The sequence below is a fragment of the Glandiceps talaboti genome, chromosome 5, assembly GCF_964340395.1.
Source record: "Glandiceps talaboti chromosome 5, keGlaTala1.1, whole genome shotgun sequence".
Lineage (NCBI taxonomy): Eukaryota > Metazoa > Hemichordata > Enteropneusta > Spengelidae > Glandiceps > Glandiceps talaboti.
Genome location: NC_135553.1, coordinates 10,895,001 through 10,908,077, shown reverse-complemented (window position 1 = coordinate 10,908,077; position 13,077 = coordinate 10,895,001). Strand labels below are relative to the sequence as shown.

General features: G+C 41.1%; 1 protein-coding gene across 1 annotated transcript in view; it reads left to right on the top strand.

The window, feature by feature from the left end:
• Window positions 1–1,283: 1,283 nt before the first annotated feature.
• LOC144435342 (alcohol dehydrogenase [acceptor]-like) overlaps window positions 1,284–13,077 on the top strand; it is a 17,724-nt gene continuing 5,930 nt past the window's right edge. The window contains exons 1-6 of the mRNA XM_078123938.1: window positions 1,284–1,487; window positions 2,847–2,912; window positions 11,854–11,999; window positions 12,173–12,273; window positions 12,624–12,673; window positions 12,972–13,077. The exon at window positions 12,972–13,077 is cut by the window's right edge and continues 23 nt beyond it. Coding sequence (XP_077980064.1) covers window positions 1,284–1,487; window positions 2,847–2,912; window positions 11,854–11,999; window positions 12,173–12,273; window positions 12,624–12,673; window positions 12,972–13,077 — 673 coding nt within the window. The remainder of the gene's footprint in view (window positions 1,488–2,846; window positions 2,913–11,853; window positions 12,000–12,172; window positions 12,274–12,623; window positions 12,674–12,971) is intronic.

Genomic DNA, 13,077 nt, shown 5'->3' with positions numbered 1-13,077 from the left:
CCATGTTGGCACACGGTTCAGTTGACGATTCACGGACTCTAGAGCCCAAGAAGATTAAGGAAATGACCATGGCTAAAGACGATTTCCCTTCTCAGATAAGCTTGTTAATACAAGAGGTGTGGCACAAAGAGGTTTTACTTAGTAAGTATGAGGGTAACAGAGTTTGGAATACCATCTCCATCAACATCCTAAACATCGCAGCACAAGTTATTTCAAGAGAGAATTAAAAATCTATCTGTAATCAGCGGACTAAACAGCCTCCTAGGTCATATTCACAGACTAACTACTGGTTTCACTCTTTGTATATAATTTAGACATAGTTGTTGCTTTTGCCTAGTATCTTTCCTTTATCTGATGTGTAACAAATTAATATTTTTTTCTGTTCTTTAAAAGCTGATTCAAACTGATCAGCAAGCCCAGAATTGAGTAATTTCTAAGATTATAAAAAGGAACGGACTCAGATAGTTTTAAAACAACTAATTAGACCCTCCCTTTCCTACAAGGAATAATAAGAGAATGTATTGAAATGTCATATAATATATATATATATATATAATTTATCTTTTATACAATTGCAAATTGGTTAATTATATTGGTAAAAAATGGGCTCGCATCAGTTGTAAAGGCTATATCAATATGTAAGATTTTGCTCAGACAGCAATTTTACTATGATAGTGGTCTGAGGCGTATTGAACAAAACTCTTAGGCATTGAATAAAGGGGGGACATCACATATGTAAAACTTATACACAAATTTATACTTTACCGTTGCGTTTTTATATGACAATATATTGCGCGTATATTGAGCGTAATCGTAACACACGATTTTTTTTATTAGACCAAAGTTGAAGTGCCTTCCCATATACGATCAATATGCTTGGTGTTTTTGTACAGACACTGTTTACTGCCAATGACAACTTTACCTTCGGACTCTCTAAAGTTATTCATTCAAGAGGCGCTGAGGTCAATGCACTGGTGTTTGTCATTTCTATATGACCTTGGCACTGTAACATTGACTCTATTCGCAAAGACAACAATGTGTTGCGCTTGTGGAGCCCAGATTTAACTGGAGGCTCATAAACAGTCAGTAAGTAGTCTAAGTGCAGAACGTGTATTGTACATGTGCGTTATGGTTAATTTTGGCAGAGGACCTTGTTACACCGACCCAGTTCGCAAATGCAACAGTTCGATAGGTGAGTCCACGGTTCACATTCAAGAGGAGGCTCATTAACATTCTCAGTAGTTCAACTGGTGTACGTGTATGATCGTTCGTGATTGTTAATCATGGCAGAGGAAAACGAAAAGAAATACGACTATATTATAATCGGAGCTGGAAGTGCAGGATGCGTCCTGGCAAACCGTCTGTCGGAAGATGAGAACACAAGCGTGTTATTGATAGAAGCAGGTCCTGAAGATACAAAACCTGCCATTCATATTCCACTTCAACTCTTGAGTTTACAAGGCACCGAAGTTGATTGGATGTATAAGGTCAGTTGCCACTTACGTTCCTTTCTCTAGATATCACTGGCTGTAACGTGGGTTCATCATATATATGCATATTAGTGTCAATAGTATTGTACTACATGTACAGTTCGACCCACTCCCCCTTGTGGATTGGTGGAGTGATTCGCTTTGGTGCTGAACTCCATACCTCACTTAGACCAATGTATTCTAACAATATATCCCCACTTTAGACCAACTTTTAATTTTGTAAATCACTGCATTATGAAATGGATCTGGAAACACCATATGTTGTAATGACGTGAAAGGATTGTCCCATTCAATGTCGCAAACCACGGCCTGTTTTACGGCACCGTTCTTTCCGTCCCACTTTATTTCGAAGTGTAGCGGAAGAAATAACAGCTCCGGTTTGCGAGAATGGTCCCATTTTGTATTGAGGCTAACCCTATTTCAGGCTAGTCTTCCAAAATCCTTAACCCTAATGTAGACTGGCCACCACTCAACATTGCATGCTTCGAACTTACTGCATAATTTACATTGAGCCAGCCTCCACAATCGTGATGTTGATGGTTCAATTATAGTCCTATATTTATTTTACAGTGCTACAATTATTTCACTGGATCTACTTTGACACCAATCGTCACACCTATTACTCTGACCTTAACATCCGATCCTAGGTTTGAAGTCAGGCGATTGTCATGCAAATAAACGTCCTTGATAATGTTAACCAGGTCATAGCTAACTCACATTCTATTATATATCAAAATCCTGGTCTGTGTCCATGTTGCTAGCCAGAAACACCATCAAAACTGCTGGTTGATTCAAGGGCAACTCGGACATCTCATCATAGAGTGGGCACGTTTTTCGCGCCGTGCCACTTGTCGTGTTATTGTCTACCAATCATTTGAATTCATTTCGCATGGGGACCTTTGCTAGCTCACAACTCTTAATACATATAATACAACCACCACGAAGTGTACACTACATATTCAGAATGACACCATTAAAATTAAACATAGCAACGTGTAGTAAACAAGAGTATAAATTTTTGAAAAGAATCACTCACTTTATGGTCTTTTACTCTGGATCAAATCGAAATCGAAAAGGATACCACTTCACTTTACTTCACTTCACTTCAATTTTGAACACGTCTTCATACAAGTTCGCCCAATTAGCCTTTCTCACTGCTAAGGCAATCTGATCACCGCATTATGGAAACACATGCACAACGTCATCTAATTACAGAGGCCTCCCTAAATAGGTAACTTTATGTATTTCCCTTTATAGTTCAACAAACTGTGGAATAGAATCCAGACGAGATAGCGATGCGATTATATTGCATGTATCTCTATATTGCATGTATCTCTATTTACTATTATATTGCAGACTGTTCCACAGGAACATGCCTGCTTGGGATTAAAAGAACGGCGTTGTCTGTGGAATAAAGGCAAGGTAAGTAACGACTTCAAAAATAGTTCCGTTTCTTCAAGGATCAAGTTATCTTCGATGAAAACCTACTAGATGATTTCGACATACACGTTACTTCGTATTTCTATGTCACGTCTTAGTTGTTACCGCGTGTTTATGTTCTGTATGTGCCAACAAAGTCTCATCGAATGAATAAGTCTGGACGAGTTTCTTTATACAGTTATTACGGTTTTATTTCGAGTCATTAACGAAGAGCATTACAGCCATACATCACTGTAGGATCATACACATCATTGTTGTAACAGCAGTTACCATAGTATCGTATGTGTAGACATAATGGTCGATGCAATCGAAATGGTAATTGAAACCGCAATGGTCGTAAAAACTGCAAAATATGATACGAGAATAGAATACATAAAAAGATGTCTTGATTACGTAATACAGTGTCGAATAGACAAAGCAAAAGACTACAAGTGTACAGCTACACAAAAGATACACTGAGGAAAAACTACAACATCAATCTGAAACGATAAATCTGTGATAATTACCTCGGTGGCGACCTTGAGACCTTGAGACAATAAACTAGTTGAGATTGACGTGCATTTGAACGAAGTTTTTGAATGAAGTTAGACAAGTGTCTTCTTACTTCACTGCAGCACGCTGTCTCGTGGCGAATGTGCGGAGGTATACAGAAACACGCCGTAAATATGCGTGACCTTTGACCAAGTTTCGAAGACAAGGTTACCTCGGCCAATGTTTACATATTTTGTATAATACACCTGTCGATTCTCGCATAGTAACGTAATTGCTCCCTACCGAAACAATATAGGAATGTAAAGTGACCGAAGAAAAAGATAAACAAATGAACTACTTTTGCGAAGGGAGAAAGAACAAAGGAGGTGACAAGTTCAACCACAAGCTTGCACTGAAGGACGCCCTCTGGAGACTTTGCAAAGTTCCTAGTTTCTATTAAAGGGCAGCTGCAGTTACACTCCCACCCAAAATCAGTATGATTTTCATACCAAAAACACTACAACAAAGGGAGGAATTGCCAAAACAGGAAAATTATCAGTACAATCACTAAGTTCCAGCTCCCACCCATAAAGGGTTAAACTCACCTTATTTACTGTCTTCATCAGTATTTTCAACGAGCAAAACAAGCTTGTGAATTGGTCTTTCTAGAAAGGTTAATTTACTTATTCTCTTACCTTGTTTTGAGAGGTTTGGGTCACCCATAAGGATTTTCACTCGGCGTACAAGGCCATCTTCATCATGAATGGTCTCTGTTACCTTAGCTAGTCTCCACTGACTTCTGATGGTGTCTTCTTCTTTGAGAAGTACTATGTCACCTACCTGGATGTTTCTCTTAGTCTCTCGCCATTTTTGTCTGGATTGAAGATTCAGCAGGTACTCTTTCCGCCATCTTGTCCAGAATGTGTTGGCAAGGTACTGAACTGCACGCCATCTTTTTCTAGCATAAAGATCCTCCCGAACGAAGTTACCTGGTGGCGGCAGGACAATATCCGACTTCATGGTCAAGAGTTGATTTGGGGTAAGTGGTGAAGGTCCAGTGGGATCATTCAAGTTTTGAACTGTCAAAGGCCTGCTGTTAACAATGGCCATGGCTTCGTATAAGAATGTTCGGATGGATGATGTGTTCAGTCTGGTTCCGGCTAGATCCAGTATTCCTTGAAGAACATTCCTTACTGATCTGATTTGACGTTCCCAGATGCCACCCATGTGGCTGGATGCTGGTGAATTGAAGACAAAATCGCACTGATGCTTTGACAGTGCATCCTTAATCTTTCCTTCATCAAGATTTTGTAGACCATGTTGAAGCTCATTTTTAGCCCCAACAAAGTTGGAACCTCTGTCACATCGTATGTGCCTCACGGGTCCTCTGATAGCGATAAAGGAACGTAGACAATTCAAAAATGCATCTGTTGACATCTCTTCCACAACTTCTGTATGGATGGCACGAAGTGCTAAGCAGGTGAAGATAACGCCATACCGTTTCACCTCACTCCGACGTTCTTTGATCAAGAAAGGACCAAAACAGTCCATTCCACAGTATGTGAATGGTGGGGAGGGCTCTAAACGATCTTTGGGGAGATCTGCCATCCTCTGGGTGTTTGCTTTCCCTCTAAGCTTTCTGCATTCAATACATCTGAATATGCAAGTTGTAACAGCTGCGCTGCAGTTTACTACCCAGAATCCACTTGACCTTAGTTTGTTTATGGTTATTCCACGTCCTTGGTGGGCCACTCTTTCATGACACCATCTAATAATCAGCGTAGTTACATGACTCTTTCTAGGAAGGATCATGGGATGCTTAACTTGCTCAGTCATAGTTGATCTGTCCAATCTTCCTCCAACTCTCAGCACTTGCTGATCATCTAAATATGGATTCAGTGGGGATAGGCTACTTTTCATTTGAACTGACTTAGTGGGATGTTTCAAGGAGTCTATTTCTTCAGCAAAGACCTCTTGCTGTGCCCACTTTACGATTGTCAGGGTTGCTTTCTGTCTAGCCTCTCCAGGAGTGATTGTCGTTTGGTTCCTTTTCCTGGATATGTATTGTTGTAATGCAGTGATTGCAGTTACGGCTCTTGTCCAGTCTGAGAAGTGTTTCAACCGGCTAAGCACTGGCAAGGTTGCTGATGAGGTAGTGACCAGGCATCTTGTGCTCTTCAGCTCTGGGTCATCTGTTAGTACATTTAAGTCTAAGTTGTTGGAGAATGGAACTTCTGTTTCCCATAGGAAGGAGGGTCCACTGAACCAGTTGGACCTTTCCAAACCTTTCACTCCAAGCCCACGAGATGCATGATCTGCTGGATTATCTTCAGAACGCACATAATGCCATTGCTCAGGTAGAGACGACTGTTTGATTCTTTGTATGCGATTGGCTACATATATGTGGAAGCGACGAGCATCATTTCTAATATAGCCGATTACTACCTTCGAATCAGTCCAATAGTAGTTTTCAATATTTTGGTAGTCCAATTCTTTGTTTAGGAAGTTGCTGACTTGAATGGATACAACTGCAGCCTGAAGTTCCAACCTGGGTATGGTTATGGGTCTGAGAGGAACTACTCTCGCCTTTCCCAATACGAGAGAACAATGAACATTATCCTGAGTGTCGATTAGCCTGAGATATGAACTTTGCCCATAGCCTGTCTGGCTGGCGTCAGAAAAATGGTGAAGTTCGACTTTCTTCAAGTCTTTAAAACCTTCTGGCTTGTAACATCTTCTGATTTTCAGGTCACCTAACTTAGGAATCTCAGAAAGCCATGACTCCCACTTTGGTCGTAGCTCATTAGGCAGAGTCTCATCCCAGTTTGTTCCCTTTTTGCACATCTCTTGCAAGATGCGTTTGCCCTGAAGTACGAAGGGAGCGAGAAATCCAAGTGGATCGAATACGGATGCTACGGTGGAGAGTATTCCACGACGTGTAGGGGGGTGGTCCTTTAACACGGGACGAAATTGGAAGGAGTCCGACTCCACACACCAATTAATTCCGAGGGCTCTTTCCACAGGTAGTTCACTGAAAGAAAGGTCCAAATCCTTGACGTCCTTAGCACGTTCTGTAGCAGGTACAGATTCCATAGTGGTCCTATCATTCGAGATGAACTTGTGTAAACGAAGATTTCCCTTTGAACAAAGGTTGCGAACATCCTGTATGAGCTTAATGGCCTCTGAATCTGTTTGGACACTTTCTAGCCCGTCATCCACGTAGAAATTTCTAGAAACGAAATACACTGCCTTCTCTCCATACTGAGGATTATCTTTAGCCACTTGTTTCAAGCCGTAGTTAGCACAACCTGGTGAGGATACTGCACCGAAAAGGTGAACATTCATCCGGTATACAACTGGGTCAGTATCTATATTGCCTCCCTTCCACCAGAGGAATTGGAGGTAGTTTCTATCTTCTTCTTTGACTCGAAACCTGTGGAACATCCGTTCGATATCACACATGATAGCAATCCTTTCCTTCCGGAATCGACAGAGAACACCAACAAGAGGATTTATCTGGTCTGGACCTTGCAGTAAATGATCATTGAGACTGGTCCCCTTGTATCTAGCACTGCAGTCAAATACAACACGGATTTTGTCCGGCTTTTTGGGGTGGTATACCCCATGATGAGGTATGTACCATACACATCCATCTTTCTGCTCCTGGTCGTCAACTAATTCTGCATCTCCTACTGCAATTACATCTTGCATAAACTTTCTGTAGTCGTTTAGGTACTTGGGGTCAGACTTGAAGCGACGCTTCAGGTACCGCAGACGTTGTTCTGCCATTGACTTGTTATTAGGAAGCATTGGTTTATCCTGTTTGAATGGTAGGGGCATAGTGTAAAAACCATCACCTCCCTTATCAATGCTATTTTGGATGATGTTCAAGAAACGGATGTCTTCCTGAGACATAGTAATTTCTTCTTCTTGACTTTCCTTGAAGTCCGACTCAAGTATCTTCACTACATCTGAGGGATTGAAAACTTGCTCCCTAGCAGAGGTCTTAAAAGCATAGCAAACTTCTGATGGAGGGTGCTGTCCTTCACGATATTTCTGTTCATCTCCAATGATACTCACACTTGCCTGCACACAATCCGGAATTACCTTGGTAAGTAGTCGATGAGTTAAACCAAAGACATCTTCACTGTCATTTGGTCGTACCAACTGTCCCACGATGCTCCATCCAAGGTCTGTCTTTACTGCGAAAGGCTGATTGCCCGTGCCTGCGATGCAGTTACGAGGTGCCAGGGCTTGTGGACAATCATAACCAATTAACAAACCTACCTCACACTTCTGTAGAGGGTGTATTAGATGGGCAATTTCTTTAAGATGTGGCCACTTACTTGCGATCTCCGGAGTGGGTATGTGTGATTCCTCTACCGGTATATACTCTCGAGAATATGCCGTAGGCAATGTGACTAATACATTTGAGTCAAATCCGCGAACTCTAAGATTTGGATACTTTCGACAAGCGACAGCTCGTTCACATGAAGTCATGGTGGTTAGTCGAAGGCTGACTGGCTCAGACTTTGTCCTTAGCTGTTCACCAGTGTGGTCTAGCACAAACGTAGTATCTGACTGTGTGTCAAGTAACGCATACACCAATATTTCTCTGCCTGGATCCTCGTGACTGGAGATCCATACTGGAACAATCATTGACGAGATCAGGTTTTCTTGTGGGCGTGCAACAGTGTGGCAACCAGCTGCCTTTACTTCAGTCTCCTTTTCTAATTCTTGGTCTGATACATTAGTGGATCCATGAGTTTCCCGCTCAGATGACTTCGAATATTTGGATATGTTAATCCTTTCTTCACTATGCAAGCATGTGGGATGTCTCTTACTGCATTTCTTGCACGTACTACGATTTGGACATTTCTTGGACATATGGCCAGTATTCAAGCAACCGAAACAGTAACCGCCCTTTTTTACGAAGTCCTGTTTCTCCATCATAGGTTTTGCCGTGAATGTGCGACATTCTTGAATTACGTGTCCACCCTTCTTGCAGAAAAGGCAGTTCTGGCCACCTGCTACTGGTTTTGCTTTGGTCGATAAAGTATGTCCTCCTTGCTTGCGCTTCCTGGGTGTCGCATCTGAAGTCTGTTTGTGATCCTTCTCACTTTTCAAAGATCCAATTGAAGTTGCTGGGTCACAGGCAATCTCTGCTTCCTCTTGTATGAAATACACGAATGTTTCAAATGGAGGGTAAGCACATGTAGATTTCTTTATCTTGGCAACCACACGACTCCATCTATTTACAAGCCAATCCGGCAATTTCTGAAGTAACTTTCTGTTCTCTCGAACATCATTCAACACTTCCATGCCTGCTAGGTCTCTCATAGCTGCAAGACATTGTACAAGAAAGTCAGCAAACCGTTGTAATGCTTGGCTATCTTTGCCAGAAATCTTCGGCCATGAATCGAGCTTATCTCTGAAGGCTTCTGTCACTACAAAAGGACTTCCATATCTCTTCTCAAGAACAGATTTAGCTTCTTCATAGGCCCTTTCACTTCTAAGGAGAAAACAACCTGTTACAGCCTCTCTGGCTTGGCCACCTAAATACCTTTTCAGATAATGAATTCTTTCAGGTGGTGGTATACTCCGAGACTCTATCAGAGTTGAAAATGATGATATCCAATCTGGGTAAGTCAGTGGGTCTCCCATGAATACCGACGGCTCAGGTGCAGGTAGTCGACTCATTGTCACAGATGCTGTCAAAGCCTCTGTTAACGCTCTCAAATCATCACTTACAGCTGGACGAAATTCCTTGGCTGAGGGATGCAGTACATAGTCTTGTGGTTTTCGTACCTGTTTTTGTTCCTCAAACTTCAATGGGTCGACCACAGGTGGGTTGCTCAGTTCTGTTTTCACGACAGGTCTCTTTGTCATTGTTTCAGGCAAAGGAACATTAGATACAGTAGGTAGACCGCTTTGTTCTGTTTTTACAGCAGGTCTCCTTGCCATTGTTTCAGACACAGGAAACCTAGAAGCAGCATGTGGACTGCTTGGTTCTGTCTTCACAACAGGTGGTGGTGCCAATAACGACATAGGATGAGGGGATGTCACAGTGACTGGGAGGCCATCAAACATCTCCTCTCTCTCATAGACTGCAAGCTTGGCCTTTTCAATATGAAGTTCTCTCTTTATTTTCTGCCTATCCAGTTCTCTCATCTTGCTTTCCATCTCTGCTTCTGCCTCAGCACGACGTTTTCTTTCGGCAAGTTCGAGTTGATTCAGCTCCTCCTCATGCGCTGCTTCTTCTTCCCTGGCTTCAAGTTCTGCCTGAAGAGCAGCTGCTCTAACAGCAGCATCTCTGCGCATAGATGAAGTGTTGGACCCTTTAGATCGTGCGGTTGACGCTGAACAAACAGAGCTTATAGGCTTAGCATACGAAAATAAGGAACCAATCGATACCATGCTTTGCATGTCAGCTTGCTTTATGAGACGCTGTGCACGAATGATAGTCCGATCTACATAGCTGTTCATGCGATCCACAGCCTGGACTGTGTCTGTCAAAGGGGTGACTGATATAGCTCGCATCTTATCATGAATCTTGAGTATTTCGACACGCTCGGTCTCCACCTCTCTTATCAAAATATTAAGTAAGTCGATGGACATCTGAGCCATAAGTTCAGGTTCTGTCACACGCGGTAACAAATGATCGAGTGCATGGTGCAATTGAATTTCAAGATCATCCAACTTACCTTCTCTTGCCTTCTCAGTAAGCTTGGACACTCTTTTCGATCTGCGTAAGCCTACTGTGGGCTCACAATCATCATTACCTTGGTCATCTCTAGTTGTAAGTTCTACTGTGGACTCATTAATGACCTCACCTTGATCATCCGCAATTGGTGTTTCAATATTTTGTTCCAACATCCTTGACCCTAGCTAGTGTATACAAGAAAAACAAGAGAGCTGGAACAAGATCAATGACTGAAATTCCCTGAAATAATTTACCCCACAACAAAGTCAAGGCAGGCGTGACAACACAAGCAAATTACTGACAGGGCCTTACTAACAAACAGTTTAAAAGTATGCAATAAAACCCATATGAGTTTCAATAGTGAGACTAACCGTTGTATGCAAAGATCGACAAAGGTGACAAGCTGATGTGTTGTATAACAGTAACACATTGGCCAAAACAAACCTGAAATCGAAGTATATTATACATAAATATACATGTACACAAGGAAGCACAAAACTGACAGTTTGACAGTTAAATGTGTCCACAGATTGAGTCTCTCGTTCTCGGTTTCCAAGGAGATAGAATTTTCGGTTATTGTCACTTGTTGAAAATATGTCCACTACACACACAACTGTCTCTTCTAGATGAAGTCTCTTGCAAGGTATGTCACACCAAAGTCTTCTGACGAATGGAATTTATCTCTGACCAGGATCAGCCTTTAAAAGGTGAAGCAGGACGTTACTGATGACAATATACAGCACAGTATGAGATTCCAGTATCTTGCACCAGGAACATTCAATTGTCATCGAGTTGCGAAGATAGGTTACGTAGGTCTCGAGTTTTTACTGTGCCAACAAAGTCTCATCGAATGAATAAGTCTGGACGAGTTTCTTTATACAGTTATTACGGTTTTATTTCGAGTCATTAACGAAGAGCATTACAGCCATACATCACTGTAGGATCATACACATCATTGTTGTAACAGCAGTTACCATAGTATCGTATGTGTAGACATAATGGTCGATGCAATCGAAATGGTAATTGAAACCGCAATGGTCGTAAAAACTGCAAAATATGATACGAGAATAGAATACATAAAAAGATGTCTTGATTACGTAATACAGTGTCGAATAGACAAAGCAAAAGACTACAAGTGTACAGCTACACAAAAGATACACTGAGGAAAAACTACAACATCAATCTGAAACGATAAATCTGTGATAATTACCTCGGTGGCGACCTTGAGACCTTGAGACAATAAACTAGTTGAGATTGACGTGCATTTGAACGAAGTTTTTGAATGAAGTTAGACAAGTGTCTTCTTACTTCACTGCAGCACGCTGTCTCGTGGCGAATGTGCGGAGGTATACAGAAACACGCCGTAAATATGCGTGACCTTTGACCAAGTTTCGAAGACAAGGTTACCTCGGCCAATGTTTACATATTTTGTATAATACACCTGTCGATTCTCGCATAGTAACGTAATTGCTCCCTACCGAAACAATATAGGAATGTAAAGTGACCGAAGAAAAAGATAAACAAATGAACTACTTTTGCGAAGGGAGAAAGAACAAAGGAGGTGACAAGTTCAACCACAAGCTTGCACTGAAGGACGCCCTCTGGAGACTTTGCAAAGTTCCTAGTTTCTATTAAAGGGCAGCTGCAGTTACACTGTATGTTGTGTATGGATATATTAATGGACGATCGGTTTTGATATTAAAACTTATTTAAAGTCGTGCACTTCACTTTGGGAATCATATTCTATAGGTTCTTGGTGGTTCCAGTAGTATCAATTTCATGCAGTACATCCGGGGTTCTAAAGGAGATTTCGATTCTTGGGCCAGGCTTGGAGCAAAGGGATGGAGTTATGATGAAGTTTTGCCGTATTTTCTGAAATCAGAAAACAACACTAAGTGAGTATTGTTTAGCCATCAACAAGATGCATCAATCAATTGAGTTATTGCATAGGGCTATTTTAAATAATTAGTCAATACTCCGGTGATCAATCAACTAATCAAAGTTTGATAAATATTCGTTCATTTTACTGAATTATCACGTAATTTAGGAATATCATTTTGTTCAACAGTGAAGAGTATCTGAAGACTCCCTATCACAACACAGGAGGACCACTGACCGTGTCGGACATACTCCCTCGGTGCAAGTTTGCTGATATGCTTGTAAAAGGAGGTAGATACATGCTATTATAATTTTACCAAAAATCAACAAACCACAAAAGATATATGCATGTATGTCTGTATGTCTGTATGTATGTATGTATGTATTTATGTATGTATGTATGTATGTATGTATATCTGTCTGTCTGTCTGTATGTGTGTATGTATGTATGTATGTCTGTCTGTCTGTCTATGTATGTATGTACTGTATGTATGTATGTAGGTAGGTAGGTAGGTAAGTATGTATGTAGGTAGGTAGGTAGGTGTATGTGTATGTGTAAAATGTCTGTGAATGTAAATGTCTGTTTCTCTGTGTGTGTTACCACACAGCATGACTTGACATGTCGTATTTTCACACCGCAGCTGGAGAAGTTGGTTTCGCAATAAAGGACTTGAATGACTCCGATGACAGAGTAAGTAGGCTACATATGCTCTTACATTTCATAGTTGCATTAATCTATTCACACGATTCGTTATGTAACGTAATTGTAACCACGATACCACATATTATCCATCATTAACATCACGTCCACCATAAAATGAATTGGACGAAAGATACTCTGGGATCAAACATATATGTTTTTTGCATATAAATCAAAATGACGTCATTTGATCCATAATATGAAATAGCAGTATTTTTTATCCCATTGCTAAAATCACACTATTTCCCAACATAAACACTTATAGGTACAAATATTTCTGTTTATATAGGATCGATTTAATTATCTCCAAGGAACAATGAAAGATGGTAAACGTTGCAGCACTGCACAGGCTTTTCTCACTCCCGAAGTTAAGGCAAGAAAGAACCTGACAATCT